Below are 19040 nucleotides of genomic sequence, written 5' to 3' on the forward strand. Positions count from 1 at the left end.
TGTAGCTGCTGTTTCTTGCTTTGCTTTGTATTTTGTTTGGTTTTTGAATAAAAGTTTTTCTCTTATTCAATAAAAACAAAAAATTTCAAATATATGCTTCACAATTTGTAAACAAACTCATATTAATTTATCAACAAGTATACAACCTATGCTGAATAGGTGCATACTACACCCCCATAGTGGCCCTGCCATAACGACATACATTCCACATGATTATCACCGATTATGATCCCCTAGCCAATCAATAACAAACCATTACAAACAACAAATGCAACATATGCAGTTATAGAGTAAAGACATTTGAATCTAAACAGATTCAGAGCACGGCCATAACTTGCGGAAACCCTAGTCACAACATAAATGATACACTTATGAGGGATTAAATCTAAATCCCAAGTTCAAACCAAAACCCTAGCTCTCGAGAATACTAACTCTAGTCAATGGGGTAATAGAAACGTCCCCCGAACCCCCAAGTGGGCCCCATAAACAGATCCTAGGAACCCCAGGCCTTTCCCAAAATTTAGAAAACCAGCATTTCAGAACACCTGGTGTGGTCGTGCCCACAGAAAGTTAGGGCTTTCTAGGACGCTAGCACGGTCGCGCCCTATCCCAGTGTTGGTAGACTAGAAACTCCAAATCAAACTCGAAATTTCCTAGTTTCTGGGACACTAGCGCGGTCGCGCTAGGTCACCAGAAATGCAAAACAAGCCCAAAATTCAAGTGTTCTTCCCCAAATCGCAAACCCACGATTTTTCCCAGCATCTTAGACCTAAAACTCGACTTCCAAATGTTTTCCACCAGATTTTAACACCAAAATAACCACAAACCAATATTACAACCTCAAAACAATATCCAAAACATCAATAAAATACCAAAAACACCAAGATACCAACATTTGAAACTTTGAGCTTTGAATTCATGCTCTTACTCTCCAAATCTGAAAATTCCTATCACAATCCATGATTCCAATCCAAACTCAAACCTCAAATCTATTTTACAAAGGATTCTACACCTACCCAATTTCCTTAAACTGACCAAACTCACCAAATTCGAAAATTATACCCAAAAATTCCCAAAAACCCTCTCAAGAACAATCAAGCAAGTGAAGAATAGAAAACCACAACTTACCTTAAGATTGCAAAAATTCCTACCTAGATATGGCTTCAAAAACTCCTAATCTCTCCCTTTGCTGCTCAAATCCTCAAAGATAGCCTCAAAATTCCAAGGATTCCCTTCCAATTTAGTGCCTTTCTAACCAAGAGAAAGAGTGTGTCTTTCCTTAAAGCAAGTTAGAAAACCAAAAGAGAGAGAGAGAGAGAGAGAGTAAACATGAATCCCCTGCTACCCAGCCATTAGTTGAATTTGTCTAATCTCTTAGCCAAAAGACTCTTTTGCCCTTCACTTAGGGAAACCCTTAAACAACTCTCAAGGGTACTTTAGTCATTTGGCTATAGTTCTAACTAAACCTCAAATTATACTTATAATTCCCAATTTAATCCACTAATCTTCCAAACACAAGTATTTCCCCCAAAATACTCCATTTACCAATAATTAAAAAAATATGCAAAATTACCAAAATACTCCTTAGCTCACTCTCAGCCAAGTATTTATCCCCGTTGTGATTTTTTCACTAAATTGCTCAAAAAGATCCACTCATGCCGAATATCACCAATATCCATATAATAATGTGGTCTCAAGCATATAACACATAAAAATTACGATTATACCCTCAACGAGTCAAAATTACGAAAATACTCATTTTTAACAAAAGTGGATCTTTAAACACATTTAATATATATAATCATGCATGCTCAATCATATAAATCAAATAATTAACGCATAATTACACCACGTGTGCTCCCGACACGCTAATCAAAACACTTGGTTCTATTAGAAGTTTTGGGACGTTATAATTATTTTTTAATCTTGGATATTAATGTACATTTTTAGTTAGATAACTTTGTATATAACATTGTTTTGAATCTAATATAACAAAGTATGACCTAATTTTTTTCCAATACACAATGGGATTCAAACTTAGAACCTCCTTTAATGAGCACAAACGATAACACTCATCCTAACCTAAAAATGACAAAACATAAAGAGATCAAAATATTTACATCCTTAATTTTAGTTTCTTTAAAGAAAGTTCACTCAATATGCCATATCCACTTCGACTAAAACTTTACAGTGTAAAATTTGTGTCCCTATCGAGCATTACTGTAAGATTAGTAACCGAAACTTACGCAAATTAACAGCATGTGCTACAAGTAGTAAAAAAATTATCTGTGCTCAACTTGTGTTAAGAATCCATAATTTGTTTTTTCGGGGCAGGGGAAGGCACTCCTAATTAGATCTGTTTTCCTAATCAGATCCTTCACTCCTATCAAAAGTTGTAGCATTGAAAAATGTACAAATGTCAACTTATACAAAATTTCATGAGGTCTTATAAGACAAACAATTCTATTGACAAACATGTACAGAGCTTACCAAGTGAGAATATACAAAAAAATCAGACTCAACTACATATCATCTTTAAAAGTTAAGCTATACATAACTACTATTAGAGCCATATACAATTTGCTTCAATAACCAGAGAAAGTAACTGGCTTAACCCTTTGCTTTAGATATGCAGATGGTCAAGTTGCACTCAAGCCGGTCTCCCAAGTCCCATACTTGGAGCTGAAGCTGCCACCACCACTTTTCTGTGCATGCTCGGAAATAACCGCACGAGCACAAACATCCCACGTCCTCACCATTGCCCCAAGAGACATGGGTTGTGAAAGGGTTCTCAGTGATATACTAAATCTCGACTTTGCTTTCACTGAGAGATCTTCGTATTCCTTGCTGTAGAAGATGGAACAATGAGTTCTAAGTATTCAAAAATAAAGAGCAGCCATCTTGAACTGTTATGACCCAAAAAAATAAACGGATCCCCAAACTATCACATCAATACTGATGCTTATTTTGACCCACTATAGAACATTGCAAGTATCATGAGGGATTGATATTTGAAAATAAGTTACAACAAACATATTAACGGCAAAGGGAATAAATTAAATGAAAAGGAAAAAAAAAATCATCATGCAAAGAATTGAGCTTGGAGAAGTTTCATTTTCATTTATATTTAGCCAAATTGAAGTATGAAAGTTCTTATGTCACAAATAGCTTTTCAAACTACATTTTTCGGAACAAAAGGTTCTCCAAGAGATACACATCAACTGAAAACTTTTCCGTGTTATTTGAGAGGATTTGGTGTGATTTTTCCCTTACCTGACTTCCACTGGAAATACGTCCAATAGTATTGGGGAACAGTTGGGATAATTTGTGGGGACAAGCAACCTTAATGGCTGTATTGGAGACTGCAAAACATTAAAAGAACAGAACACATAAAATACTACATATGGGTGATAAAATCACTTCATCATTCTTGAGAACCCACCATCTGTGCTGAAGCATATTGCAATTTCATGTTTGGACTGAGTGCCACGGCGCTGAAAGAGCACTTGACAATGGTCCCTTCACCTCCTTCAGCAGCAGCTGCTACAACACTTGATTCCTCACTAATATCAATAACAGTGTCAATAAGACGCTGATTTATTTCCCTAATTTCGTCTTTAAGAGCATGAATTGCCTGCAACAAGATCACCATAGTCACTTCACAGGTACAAGTTTCTGAATGGATATGATAAAATGAACTCTCAGCACAGCACACTCATAATAAGCATATCTTTATGCGTCTCAGTATATGCTATCAGAAAGTCACCAAAATCACTTCCACTATCAGTCAAGTGACTAAATCAGATCTAAGATTGAGCTGAATGTCAAACATGGATCTTTGAAGCTAGAACCATGTTTAAAATAGGTCCTATTCATACAAACATCCATTTCAGCAAAAGACAAATACCTCTAACTTACACCTCTTGATACCAGATGTTGCAGTTGACTCTAGTTCTGATATTTCCGAATCATTAATACTACTGGTTGATGATACGACATTTAAGGGCATGGCACTAGTGTAGCGCTTCATTTTCCTTGTCCCGTTAGTTCCGTCGTGGCTCATAAAATTTCTTACTTGTAAACGACAGTTTGTCATAGCAACTAAATCCTCACCAACTGCAGCTCTAGATCCATTACCGGGAGCTGATCCTGCAAACCTATCAACCATGCTGACAACAGAGCCAATGTCCCTGACAGAAGCACTCAATGCCTTAGGTGACATAGATTTTACCTGGAAACCAGAGATTATTATAAATCATTAACCAACAACAAATGAGGAACCACCAAAAATGAATACATTATCAAGTGAAAGGAAAAAGCAATGACTAACCGCTTTCATTAAACGATCGAGTGGCTGTTCTGTAATGCTTGACTTGCCAAAAACAGATATCGAAGTGTTTCCTTGAGTGCCATCAGGACCAATAAACTCTGCAAGCAAAGGGGAGGCTGATATTCCTGGGGTGCCGATGGCAAGGGATTGAGATGGAGCAACAACACTTGTTTGTTGTCCAACATTTCCAGCATTTGCAAGTGAGGAAACTCCTAGAAGGGGTTTATCAGAATCACCAGGCATTGGGGATGGAGCCAAAGGAGTTGATGGAGATGGAACAACAAAAGGTGAGCTAGCAGATTGTAATGGAGTTCCAGCTTTGGTAAGAGATGGCAGCAGGTTCTGCTGGTCAACTTGTGGAGAAGAATGTTGCAAGGGTGACGAGGCCTGGAGGAGTTGATTTGAAGAAATAGCAAAGGGAGAGCTAGATTTCAATTGTTGATGGGTATAAGCAGCACGTTGTCCAGCTGGAAGATGTTGCTGAAAGACCCCTGACTTTACAGCCATGCTTTGTCTTGCCTTCAAATCATTTACATCATTAATTTGATGATGCAGCATTTGATTTTGGGGTGTTTGCAACTGGGCAGGAAGCTGCTGCTTTGCTTGCTGCTGTAATTGTTGTTGTTGCTGTTGCTGATGTTGCTGCTGCTGTTGTTTTTGTTGTTGTTGCTGCAATATTTGCTGCTTCTGCTGCTGCAATATTTGCTGTTGCATCTGTCGCTGCTGATACTGTTGTTTCATTTGCTGCTCCTGTTGTTGCTTCATATGCTGGTGCTGAACCATATTAGAATTTGACTGAAGGTTATTGATCCCATTCTGGGATGACAAGGCATTAATGTTTGCCTGTTGGAGAGCAGTCACAGAAGTTTGCTGCAATGAGTTTAGTGCATTTCCTTGTCCCGAATCCACATTGGAACTGGATTGCAGTGTGTTCATCACATTTTGCTGCGTTGTTGAAACTGCAGACAAAGCAGGCATAGAATTTTGTTGGAAGCTCGTCATACTGTTTTGCTGCATTGGTCCCACAGAGCTCTGCACATTCTTTGATTGCAATTGAGGATTCATTTGGTTTTCATGAGATTGGACTTGATTAATTTGAGATTGCGGCTGCTGCATGGAGTGCATATGAGATGAGGCGTGTCCTTGTTGCAATTGAGAAACAGGCTTCCTTGGCCTATTTGTATTAATAAAACTTATTATCTGTTTCTCAGTGTGAACCAGTTTCTCCTTATACCCAGGAATAATGTTGACTTTCGGAACCTGTAAAAATTGAATAGTGCGTTCCAAAGTGCTCTTAAATAATTTCAGCTTATCAAGCTGCTCTGACTTTGGTTGTTGTGGTAGAGAATCAAGCTGGCAAAAGAAAAAACAGACTCAAGTAAGCTTACAGTATAAGAAAAGGTTCACTTAAGCTAAAAAGTTTCAATTTCTTTCCCTATCCTACTTTTATACTATGGGTTTTCATTTATTTGTTTATTTTAATTAAATTTCATATATTTTTTAACAGATCCTTGTAAGTAAAAATGAGAACGTACCTGCTGTAATTTGCCAGCAATTTTCTGATACAATTCATGAAGTTCAGGTAAGTACAGTTCCTTCATGGATTTGATCTGCCGACAAATGGAAAAAAAAACAGTTAACTTTAACTTTTTCAGGTGCCGATAACTTAAATTAACATGCATCAGTCAGCTACATAGTACATGCTTTTATGAAATATAATAACCACCATAATTTGTCATTCACATAATGTCTTCATCGTTTTTTTATCCTCCCAATCAGATATTTATAGTTTATTACTGCATGTATGTTTCACATTCTTGGTCATCCACAATTATCTTAATTACTTCCATAACAGCTACAGAATCCTAGCTTGATAGGTGGAATCAGTTTGATGAACAAGTCATATTACCTTCTGGTAAACCTCTTCTTGCCAATCAACTCCACTTGCATGTCCAGTTGCAGCTGAATCGACAGATGCTACAAAAGGATGTTCACATAATATCATATGAGAAATGCAAAATTGCTAATTATAGAAACCTTTAAAACAATGCAAAACTATACAAGGCAACAACATACTTGATGATGTCTCTAGAAGAGGTCTCTGTGGTTGATATAACTGCTTTTGCTGATCAATTACATTTTGACCTGATGGTTGAAGCCTCATTTCACGTTGTAGTGGATTTGGCTGTTGTTGCAAACCCAACTGTTGCTGCATCTGCGGCTGTGACTGAATCTGTGACACAATTTGCTGTTGTGGTTGTTGTGCCTGAGATGGAAGCAAATTAGATCCACTCTGTTGCAATTGTTGCTGCATTGGAACTTTGGATTGTTGTTGTCGCATGTGCACAGAGTGCTGATTAGTTTGCATGCTTGAGTTACCAGTCTGAGTTCCATGCAGCTGCTGTTGTAACCCGTTACTTTGGGGGCCTAATTGTTGTTGATGCAAATTTGAAATGTTACTTTGCGGAGCCATTAGCTGTTGCTGTTGCTGTTGCAGGTTTGAGAGATTATTCTGCTGGCTAAGCAGCCTCTGTTGCTGCTGTAAATCCCCAACATTGTTCTGTTGTCCAATTAAGTGGCTTTGTTGCATGTTTGTAGTATTTTTCTGTTGACTTATAAGCTGCTGTTGCTGCTGCTGCTGCTGCTGTGACACTTGTGTTTGCTGTTGGTGAGCAACAGCAGCCTGTTGAGAATGCGACTGTGGTCTAAGAACAGATTGAGGATGAGTCTGGAGCATGGCTTTAGATGACTGTTGAATAGATGATGACTGATTCTGCTGCATACTTGGGACAGATGATTGGATTAGGGGAGGTTGCATAGCAGATGATGTTTGCACAACAGCTTGCTGAGATGATTGTAACTGAGTTGATTGTAATACGTTCTGTTGCTGTTGTTGCTGCTGTTGGATGTGAGATTGTAGGATTGATTGGGGGACATTTCCCTGCGGGAACTTTGGCTTTACAAGCTGCTGCTGGTAAAGATATTGCTGCTGATTTTGGGATTGTTGCTGTTGTTGGGGGACCTGTTGCCTTACTTGCATTTGCCTGTGAGTATTAGCATAGCCTACTGTGTTCTGTGAATTACCAGGCATATTTTGACTTAAGCTTGTGGGAGGAAGAAGAGTAGATGATACACTGGAAGAACTCTGAACAGCAGCAGAATTCTGAACATTCTGAGATAGTAGTTGTTGTCGAGTTTGGCCCTGATTAGATGACAATGGCATTACAAGTGATTGCCCTTGATTGTGTACTTGAGGTGGCATGACAACAGATCCTGTCCAAGCAAAACTTTTATTAAGGATAATTTGAAATAATGAGCATTTATGTTCCCCCATTACATCCCTACCAATGCAGATGTAAAAAAATCATATTTTTCTGATAGCTGACCCAACGAGAATGAGTCATGATCCTCTAACTACCAAATTAAGCTCCTAAGAGCTATAATATGACTACATACATAGCTACTCCACATGCCAAAGTAAAGCGTAAAATTTGGAAGAGGATGGAACAAAATAGAATTTGATTGATAAATGCATTTTGTATCCCATAAGAAACACATTTTTTTGGCTGCCATTTAACAACGCATTGTTATACCTGGATCTGTGGTTCTGCTATTAGTGGGGTTGGATGGCAAAGCGTTGGGTACATTATTGTTCTGAGACTTATTCTCCATTGACAGCATCTTCAGTGAAATTTTCCGTAAATAATCAGACTGTAACAATCACAAACAAATGCCAATTAGGAGGGAGCAGCATACATAAAAATCTTTCATGTACAAGGACACAAAACATTAACATGTAAACATAAGTACATCTGTTGCGGATTGGATATTTTTCAGATAAGGGAATTTAAGTTTAAATCCCTAATTAATCTGTTTCCTATATTTTAGGGTTATTAGCCTCAGATATCTAACTGGTTATTTGATAGTACGTGTAACCTAATGTCAGCCTATGTGTGTGTCTCTCTCTCTCTATATATATAGATAAATCCTATTCTGCAATTATCATGAGATTAAGCAATCAATCAGCCTTTATCCGTCTATAACATCATGTCAGCATTCAATGCAAGTAATACATATAGGTGACTGAGGAAAAAAAAGAAAAGGAAGGTGATCAGAAATATGGAAGTACCTGGCTTGTCGCAGCACTGTAAATCTTTTCCTCAAACCTTTCAGCAATTTTCTTTAGTTCAAGCAATCCATCTTGACCCGAGAACGGGAGATGCTTTTTCAAAGTATCCATTCTTAAGGTAAAGACATCAGATTACATGTCAGTGAATGGCCCTTTCATATATTTGGAAACTTCATAAAGAAAAAAATCAAACTATCAAGGGCTTGATTTTGTTTTTGTTTTGTTTTTCTTAAAAATAAAAATACTAAAAGGTGGAAGTTTTCCTTGAAAGTTTACTTTGATAACTTGTTTGGTCTTTTGTATTTATGAAAATTATTAGAATAATTTCCAAAAAAGAGATAAACACGTTACTATACACATAGTAAATAAAGATTTCCAATCATGTTTCCTATCTTTTAAAATTGAAAATGAACACAAGATTTTTGTTTTATTTAATCAATCCAATCAAGCCCTAAGTGGTTAAGGTACAACTGAATATTTTCCATTAACAAGGCATCTCTTGTTTCAAAAGACACTTACATCTTGTTGACAATTCGTTGTCTCGAATCGTGTTGCAGCTGAGTTCTCCAATCAGTATTGTCTATCATGGGTTCCCCACCTTGAATAGATCTCCAATTATTGTTGTCCATGCTGATAATACTCTGAGTTTGTTTGGCACGGAGAATTAGTTTAGATTATGTTGGACTAGATTCGAAATAAAGTACAATGTATTGTATAATGCAAGTCAATTAATACTAGTCCAAAAACATGAACTTTTATTGTCATCCATGTAATTCTTGACCTAATAATGAAATGAAACATGGCAATATGCAGCAGTTGGAAAGTAATAAATATACAATAACACGGGAAATGGAAAAACAACCACATTCTCGTATAAACATGTTCACAAACACTTGAAAGGCCAATAAAAATATCTTACATTGCTGATTTTCCTGCCACGTGACATATGATCATTTCAGATTTGAAACTAAACATTTTCCTTAGATCACAATCTGTGAGTCATTTTAACAAATACATATTGAAATCTCAAAATAAGAAAAATGACAAAATTTATCTCAAAAGTTGACCACAAAATTCCGAATCATCACAAATCAAAATTTACTTTCCCAAACACCTCAAATAAAGTCCCAGCAAATAACATCAAATATATTTAAAAAATTAAAGAGCACAAAGCAAAATGGAGAATCTAAAATCCCATAAGCTACTATCCAAGCAACACCATCATTTCTCAAATTTGTCCATCCCACAATTTTTCGAAACTCTTACGACTTCATATTGAAATCTCTTCTCGGCCATACAAGAAAGATCAACGATGAGGTATGAAAGTAGCTCACATATTTATGGAGGTATCAGTACATAAACTCATATAAGGAAAACTGAACTATAAACGCGAGCTCCCAAAATGGAGCTGGCAATAATAAAAAGTTTGAGCCTTCCCAAAATGAAGAGAGCAATAGACCCAAATTTTATGGATATCTTTGATCATGAATTGATTTGAGGGAGAGAAAGAAACTAAGCTTGCCCTAAAGCCAATTTTGACACAAAAATGGGACAAATTACAGAAAAATGAAAATAAACTAAGAAGAGAAAGAAAAATCCATAGCCAACCTGATTAGCAAAGGGGAGAAGAAAAAAATTCTGAGTAGAGCAGCGTCGAGATGGACGCTGACAAACGACGAACGAGGGGACAAAGAAGGCTGGTGTGGGCCGTGAGATGGATTTGATTTCGGGGAAAAATATTATGAAGATTTCTAACCCGAATTTCATAAATCAATTCCCAAATTATGCATGTTAATATAAAAAGTTAATAATAATAATAAAAAACCCAAAAATAAAAATAAAAATCCCAGATAAGTATTTAAGTGCATGAAAATCTACTCAAACATCTCAGCTTGGAAAAGAAAAAGGGTCGTAGATATTGTTGAGAGAGTAGAAGCAACCTCTAACGATTTCTTCGAGTTTGGTGTAGAAGCTTCCTCAAAATTTAGTTATCATGTCCAAAGCGAAGACCTAACAGAACAAATTAAATCAAGATTTCAGAGGATCAAACCCTAAAACGAATCATCAAAATCATTCTAAATGAATCCAAAAGGCAAACTCAATAACAACAAAATAAAGTAAACAGAATTGATGAGATGAGATTAAAACACTAACCTTGCCGAGGAAGTCACTAGAGAAAAGGTCTTGCAGAAAGAGACGACCAGAAGAGACTAGAAGCAGTAATCAGGAAGGAAGGGAGAGAGAGTCCTGCCTAGAACAAAAATTCTGTTTTTCCCCTGCCTAGGCTTTATGCTTGTAGCCGTATGTCTATACAAATATATATATATAGTAATAGTAGACGTGTCAAATAAAAATAATTAAATTTATGATTCGTTTATACCGAAAAATGAATAGTTGTAAAATATTATTTTGATTTTTTTTTCCCTATTCTTTCTTGTTAAGTTTGTTTGGATAATGAGAAGGAAAATTTAGGTATATGCCTTCTAATATGGGTTAATATTTTTTTAAAAAAATTTACATAACTTAATATCCCTAAAATATGAAATTCTCATATTTTTGCCTAAAAATATCTTGGCATTCAAATCATTCTCCCTCTTTGTAACATCTCCTCCCCCTTTGGTGGATTTGTTTTCTCTTTCTCTCTCACTCGTACATCTCTCTCTCTTCCTCATCATAAATTGAGGACCTAGCTCCACTCCATCATCGGCCACCATCGTCTTCCTCCACGACAATGTAAGTTTGTATTTTTAAAAAAAAAAAAATTGAACCGTGACTTACATAGAGTTGAAATTGTTGTAATATAGTTATGAAATATGTCGATTTTAATCTCTGTTTAGCAAAAATATTACTTGAAATTGGCTTTGATTCTATCTGGATTGATTTGAAAAAAATGGGTTTTGTTTTTGTGAAATTTTCTCTTCGATGCCTATGCGATGAATGGCGATGCTGATTCGATGCCTTTGACTCTATGTTTGCATGTATGTATTTTTTAATACTTTCAATCATGTGTTTAACGATGGCGTGACGATGATAATGCGATACTGATGCGATGCTTTTATAATTTAAAACGATGCATGTGCGATAGGGTTCTTAGAGTACCATTGACTTTACTAGTGAAGGTTGTGTCACAACAAGTTTGCGACGTGAGCATTCATAACCTTTTCAGTTCCAAAAGTCAATCCAATAGAGAACAATTATTTAATCTATAAGAAGATATAGATTCCACATCTGTTAAACTATGTCCCAGCCAAATATATCATTGAGTCCCCAAAACAATTGTTCTTAGCCTGATCATTCTGACAAATCTTAACGCATGAATTAAATGATCAGATGACATATATAGGAGTTCATAGTAACCTCAGAATTAAGATCATCGTGTATATGATCATCGTTTGATGTGTTTGATTAATACTACAAAACGGTGTTTAAACAAGTATTAACAAATCACATCTGATCCAGTTCTATATATCACTATACATAATGTACCTTCACTAAAGTGTCCTGCTACACTAGTGACCCAGATCTAGGTCACTTGTATTCATAATACTAGCGAATCGTATTAGCAGTAATTAATCTAAAGATTCCATAACTTTATTTTACTGCGAACTGTTTCAAGTTTATTATCTTAATCTCGATCCTCTTATACTAATATGAGATTAAGACCACATAGATAAACTTTAGAATTTTATAATATTTACTTAATATTATCAACATAATATCGGACATATTCTATATATGAAATAATTCAATTCAATAATTTATTTCATTTAAAATATTTGTCAACTACAATTGCTTTAAAGGCACTATTCCCAACAGTGTGGGCCTTCACTTCAACTTCGGGTTCTCGCCATACTTTAGGTAGTCATTATTTATTGGACCCAAGTTGGGCCTAGGCCTACCCTGAGGGTTAACAAAGCCCATTTGGTGGTGCCATGTTTCCTTCGTAGAAAATACAGACAACATATAATATTCGATGCTTTTTCGATGCACTATATTTGACCGATGTCATAACGATGTCGTAACGATGGTCTTGCGATGTTGATGCGATGGTATCAGTTTGTTATTTTGTTAATATAATATGCAATGCCAATTCGATGCTATTTCAATGCTTTTTCTATGCATTATATTTGAAAGATGACAAAACGATGTTAACGATGGTCTTGCGATGCTCTATTGTCTAAGAAAATTTGTTTATTTGTTAAATATAATATGCGATGACTCTTCGATGCTTTTCTATGTAGTATATTTGAATGATGGATAATGATGTCGTAACGATGGTGATGCGATGCTTTATTTAAAAAAAAATGTCAATAATGATGGTCATTCGATGTTAGTGAGATGATTATAAATTCTTCTTTATTTGTTAATGATGTGCCTACGATGCTATTACGATGTTGTTACGATACATAAGCGATGCTAATAACCGTTTGAGTTTTCATTCTATATGCAATGCTATATCGACACATAACGATGGTATGCGATGCAATTTTGTTTTTCTGTGTAATTGAACTAATTGTCTTTTTTTTGGATATTTTTCAGATGCCACCTAAATGTATCCCGCAACTTGAAATCCTCATAGAGGATCATTACATGGGTCGTCTCACCTATAGGGGTTCCGAGAGGCTAACTAAATTGAAGAAAAAGTTTGAGGAGCATGGATTGTTGGAGAGGGTGACAGAGTCTATTTTTAGAAAAAATTTCATTGCCCCCGAATTTACGTTCTCTGGGGCAATGGTGCACACTATACTTTTGTGGAAGGTCAAGTCTCCGCATGACGATGAGCTACACTTCTTGATGGGCCAAAACTCAGTTCGTAAGTTTGGGGTGCATGAGTTTGCCCCTATTACCGGGCTTAATTGCTCCTGTCCACCACTTGCCTCTGAGTTATAACCCCACTTAACATCCTTTCGTATCATCGAGACATATTTCAATGTGGAACCCAATAAATACATTAAGTTCTTAATGTTGGGACGGGCATTTACCATGTGCGATGCACCAGGGGATTTGTGGAAGGTCGGGTTGGTTTATTTTGTGGAGGGGATACTATTGGCCGCCAAGATGGAGGGTACTATTTGGCGAGATTCACTATTGATGTAGCACCCACATTATTTTGATATAATATAGCCAATAATCACATGATTGAATTGCATTACATATCATACAATATGCATAATTTGAGCATATGCATATTCTTATAAGTGTTTTCATGTATAAGTATAAAAGTTGTGTATGTGATGTCTATATGTATGCTCAATATTATTAACCTTGTGGCATCTGAGTTGTCTTTTATGGATGTTTGATGTGCTCAAGATATAAGAAAGTATGAAAAATATGTACAAGGCATGGAATTAAGTGATGAAAGTGAGATATAGAAGGCAAAATAGGTTAAGTAGTGAAAAATAGTACAATGTCGATTACTAGTATTTCGGTGTAAAATTGAGTATTTATGGATTTACCAAATGTAATCGAGGTATGATTAAGGTCTCATTGATGATGTAAAAATGGTTTTAGAACCATTAGATCAATTCTTGATGGGAGGTATACATAATCAGTGGTATTGATGCAAAGTCAAAACGAGCTTAGCATAAGTGCACTACGCTCGATCGGGTAAGCATAACTATTGGGTATGAAGTCATATGGACCTAAGGTTTGGTGTGAGTGTTTTACACATAAGGATAATAGGCCTAGCAGATGATTAAGTAGAAATTATTGAAGTGATAAGGTTTTCATAAGTCAAAAGGTGAAATGATGCGATGAAAGGTGTCAAATTTTGATACAATAAGGCTAAATCATTGAAAATAAGGAATTTTCATCAACCTTATCACTTTGCACGACCATTATTATGAAAAACAGATAGAAAAGAAAACCAAAAACCATTTCTTGGATGGTTTGAAGAAATTCTAAGGAGATCCAAGTGAAAGCAAAGCCAAAGAAGTAGATTAAGCTTAGTTCTAGCCTTTTTATGGTAAGTTCTTGTACTTGGAAGTTAAACTATGTTTTTGAATTTTTCTGAGAGCTTATATATGGTGTTTTATCCTTTTTAAGATATTTCTTGGGGTTTCCAAGTGGTTTGAGGTTTATAAAAGCTTGAAGAGATTGTTTTTCGCCGAAAAGTTGCTCGGTAAGTGAAATTTTGTGTTTTATGAGGATTTTGGGGTTCTTGGAGTACAAGATGATTTTTGGTTATTTGATTGAGTTTATAAGAGAGTATATATGTTTATAAATGTTTGAATAGATGTGGAGACTCATTTAATTTGGGTGATGATCTAGGAGATAAGAATTTTATCAAAATCGGTATATTATAACTTTATGATGAATCATGTTGGTATTTGGGATTGTTGATCCCAAAAGAGGGTGTTTTAATATTTAAGCTCGCAAGTGCACGAATCGTTTCGGAATATAATGTTCATGTAAGTACGAGGTCGAACCCATGGGAGTTGACTAACATCAAAAGAAACTATTTCAAACAAAGCAAGAATATTCTAACCTAGTTCCAAATATTTGATGAGATTTTGTTTTAGAAAAATAAAACACAAGTAATAAAAAAGATTTAAGATTAAATAGAAAAATTGTTTTCAAATGAGATATATAAAATAAGATTATTAAGATTTTAGAATCCACAAAATGCAAGTTCAATAGTATTTATAAGTATATTGATTCCCAAGTTTTAATATAGTTGAAATAAATCACACTATATATTTTTTCAAAATATATTTTCTATTCAAGCACAAGTTACTCTTTCAAAAAGGTAGGATTTTTCTTCACTTTTATAAGATATAATTTCTAAGCATTAGTTGTGTTACAACCTAATGAAACTACAAAAAATCAAAGAGATTATGTTTAGGCAAAATATGATACTTATGCTCTAAGAATTAGATGTGAACAATTTAATGAAAAACATTTAATCAAAGAATATCATATTTTTGCATAATGAAGAACTAAGTGTAATATGCTTTAACACTCAATAATAGATGAAAAATGCATATCATTGATAGAAAAAATCCATAAACAATGTTACACAAGTGGGAAATCAACATACAATAAAAAATACTATCTAGTTACATTTTGCTTCATCATCATCTTAATAACCTTTGAAAAAGATTAGAAGCTCATAACTAGATAAACATTACAAAATAACATACTTGATATGCTCTTCAAAAGATGAAAATGGTAGATAGAAAATATTGAAAAGAAGAGAGAAATATGGAGTGTAGAAGAGGTTGAAAAAAGATGAAGAAGAAGAGCCCCCCAAATGGTCTTACAATACTCTATTTATAGGCAAAATATGGAGATTAAATTAATCAAATTAAAATGAATAAATTGATTAATTTAATTGTGTTGGGAAGTGGTAGGATAAATAGAGTAAGTGTAAGAGTATTGGAAAGATGAAATGTTTGGTTGGGTAAAATATTAGTGAAAAGCTAGGGTAAAAAAAATGAATTAGGAATGTTTATTTAGGTAAGAAAAATAGGGAAGAGTGAATTGATATTTGAGTGAAAGAAGAAAGACATTGGGAAGAAAAATGTTATTTTTGGCTATTTGGTGATTTTGACTAATTCAGAAAAATACTAGTTTTTTTTCTTTGGGCTGGTCAAAAGGAATGTGGGCCGTTTGGAGTCTTATGGCTGGCAGGCCCACATTGGCTTGGAGCAAATGGAATATGAAGGAGGTGCTTTGGGCTTGGTGGCATCAGCTTTATTGATGCTATGAGGATTGAAGCTTGGCGTGGACAGCTTGCTGAAGGGATGGGCAGCTTCGTACGGACGCTGGAGCATATGCTGATTGATGAAGTGGTGGCAGGGACGGCTGGCGTGGAGAGGGAAATGCTGAAGGAAAGGAGGACAGCTTCGGATTGGGCCAGGCAGGTGGTTGGGCTCGGGCATGGGCTTGGAGACAAAAGTGCTACTTCTTTGCTTTTCCTTTACAAAAATATCATTTTTTTTTCCACCAATCTTCTTGCTTTTCAAGAGCAAATAGCATACGAAAAAAATTCCCTATAAAACAAACATAAATTAAATTAAAACTAAATATTTTCAATAATGCAATATACAACAAAAGTTCAATAAAAATATTAATTAAAATTTAATTTACTTAAACATTTAAACTCAAAATTACATATTTTTACTCCTAACTTAACAATATTATTTTTAAATAATTAAACTATAAAATTTTACAATAATATAACAATAAAAATATACAAAAATCTATAAAATTAAAATAAACCTAATAAATTAAAAATTACTTAAAAACTTAATAAATCAATTAAAAACTCAAGAATTAAGCAACAATTAGTACATAAAAAGTGGTAAAATAACTCTATTTTGTAGAGTTATCAGGGATATATGGTTATGGTAGGTTATTTGATGTTGATTATTGGTTGATTTTGATATTTGAGGATAGCTAAAATTAAGGGGAAACTCTGTCAAAATTTCTCCAAATGTCTAAGATAAATCTAATGCTCGATCTAGGTGGTTTAAGGCATTTTAGGCATGTGTTTGGGTATGAAATTTGATATGATGTTTTATGGGTATTTTTAAATGAGAGTTCAATGTATTACTGCCATCATTATGATGAGAAATCCATGCCATTGTCAGGATAAGCACATCAATACCTATGACACCACTTGTTACACAGTGAACTATATTTTGGACAAAAGGTAAGTAAAGTACTCAACTGCAACACAAGAATTATGTGTTATGTGAAAGTATGCATTATATGAATATTTTGTGAGTAAGTAGTATTAACATACAGTGACACTTCATCATAAATTTGTATGCATGGCATAATAGTGATATGGTAAATTATTATATGATATAAGGCCATGCATGATATTATGATGATTAATTATATGATGCATTTGCAAGTTTTGTGCAACATAAAAGAAAGTTGTTATAAGAAGTTTAAGTTCAGTGCCGCTATTTTGAAAAGGCAAATGAAAGTGTTAATAAGTGTAAACGGAGGCCTATAGTAGGCTTATAGTGGCTGCCCAATAATTTGGGCTAGGTTTTAGTGAACCAATTATATTGTTTGCCATGTTTCCGTTTTTATTTCTCCTCCATATGAGTTATTGTTATATGTAGTGACACCACAATGTGTGGCCGCCTTAACTCTTGAGCTCGACGGGGCAACGATGGAATAAGGTTTTTAGTGTGCCCTACTGTGGTGATGGCTATCCGGAGGAGAACCCATGGGATTTTGTATTATATGTGTAACAAGCCCTGCAGGCATTGGCAAATTCAAACAGTGTGCACAATATTAAGGGGCCCAAAATTTAAAAAGAAGTTGTATATGTCCATTGATATTGGGTAATCATTAGCATTGCATGCATTACTTTGCTTACTGAGCTTTAGGCTCACAGTTGTCTTGTGTTGCAGGTAGAGAAAGAAATGTGTGAATGACATGAGGAGAACTGAAGCATGGTCCTGACCTTGATTTGTACATATGAACATATCAACCTTTTGTGGGTTATTTCAGTTATCAATGAGATGTTTGTAATAAAGTGTGAAGTTATGTTTTGAAAATAAATTGAGTTATTTAATACTTATGTATAATATGTTTGAGTCACACTTTATGTTTAATGTAAATAATGTGAAATAAGTTTTCAAGTTAAAAAAAAAAATGTCCAGACTTTTGCAGTAATAAATTATGATATAGTTTTAAACGTAACACCTCAAATATGATTTTAACTAAAATAAGTGAGGGTGTTACAATTGATGGTAGAGGATTTAGAGTATTTTTTACAAGTATCCATGGGGACCCTCTATTCGATACAACTATGAAACATTTGAGCAGAGATATGAAAGCACTTGGTGCTATAATACTTGCTAAGAAGGTTAAGAAGACCACCAATGGAGAATCTTCTAAATGTGTGTAGATGGAGTCAAAGTACACATGCAGGGGATATCCACCAGCCTTACAATACTGGGCTTACGAGGTCATTTTCAATTTAGCGAGGGAATACGCCAAGCCTTACGAAGTGAAGTTCCTTATGCATGTTGTATGCCATATCAAATTTATTAAAGATCTTATTTTCAATATTACCAAGTATAATGGAAAATACAGGTCGAACCCACGAGGACTATTGATCAACTTATTATTCAAAATAGAAATAAGAATTGGAAAGACGATTTTGTTTTCAAAATTCAATAACATAAAATAAAGTAACAAGCAAAGAACAATTGATAACTACGATTTTAAAGAACAGTTAAGAATTATTCCTCACCTTCGACGATCATTCAATCACCAATGACAAACATTATTCTCTATTCCCAATTAAATTATTAACACTGTAAATAACACTTAAGCAGTCAATTATCCTAGTTTCCCTATCACAATTAATTAAAGTTAAACGCTCATTAATTAATCTTTTTTACCGAGCAATAAACTCATTAAGCATACAATTTATTTAACTCAGGAAAAACATTACATTCAATGGAAACAAGTTAATCTAGGCAACAAATTCATTAAGCATAAAATTCATTTAACCTAAGTTCTATTCTCCCTCACAATTAAAATATTTGTCACGATACTTGATTGCAATTTATCACTCTACTTAGAACCATAGACTATTGGGTGATAACA

General features: G+C 34.8%; 1 protein-coding gene across 3 annotated transcripts; it reads right to left on the reverse strand.

Moving 5' to 3' along the window:
- Window positions 1-2381: 2381 nt before the first annotated feature.
- LOC133798365 (mediator of RNA polymerase II transcription subunit 15a-like) lies at window positions 2382-10768 on the reverse strand. 3 transcript variants are annotated; one of them, XM_062236619.1, is made up of 14 exons: window positions 10614-10768; window positions 10400-10469; window positions 10068-10156; window positions 8979-9100; window positions 8460-8571; window positions 7924-8041; window positions 6407-7603; window positions 6240-6307; window positions 5866-5940; window positions 4331-5683; window positions 3908-4231; window positions 3443-3634; window positions 3274-3362; window positions 2382-2847 (listed from the first exon to the last, which is right to left on the reverse strand). In XM_062236619.1, exons 4-14 carry the CDS (start codon window positions 9086-9088, stop codon window positions 2640-2642), a joined length of 3846 nt encoding a protein of 1281 aa, XP_062092603.1. In that variant the 5' UTR covers window positions 9089-9100; window positions 10068-10156; window positions 10400-10469; window positions 10614-10768; the 3' UTR covers window positions 2382-2639. The 3 variants fall into 3 exon arrangements, with proteins under 3 accessions (XP_062092603.1, XP_062092602.1, XP_062092604.1); XM_062236618.1 differs by lacking the exon at window positions 10068-10156; XM_062236620.1 differs by lacking the exons at window positions 7924-8041; window positions 8979-9100; window positions 10068-10156; window positions 10400-10469; window positions 10614-10768.
- Between the last annotated feature and the right edge of the window lie 8272 nt (window positions 10769-19040).

This window comes from Humulus lupulus, chromosome 8 (genome assembly GCF_963169125.1).
Source record: "Humulus lupulus chromosome 8, drHumLupu1.1, whole genome shotgun sequence".
Classification (NCBI taxonomy): Eukaryota; Viridiplantae; Streptophyta; class Magnoliopsida; order Rosales; family Cannabaceae; genus Humulus; species Humulus lupulus.

Coding starts and splice junctions, on each gene's coding strand:
- LOC133798365 (XM_062236618.1), bottom strand. CDS start 9,088: ATGGACAACAATAATTGGAGATCTATTCAAGGTGGGGAACCCATGATA. Junction 6,308..6,406: donor TCTTCTAGAGACATCATCAA/GTATGTTGTTGC, acceptor ATCCTTTTGTAG/CATCTGTCGATTCAGCTGCA. Junction 3,363..3,442: donor AATATGCTTCAGCACAGATG/GTGGGTTCTCAA, acceptor AATGTTTTGCAG/TCTCCAATACAGCCATTAAG.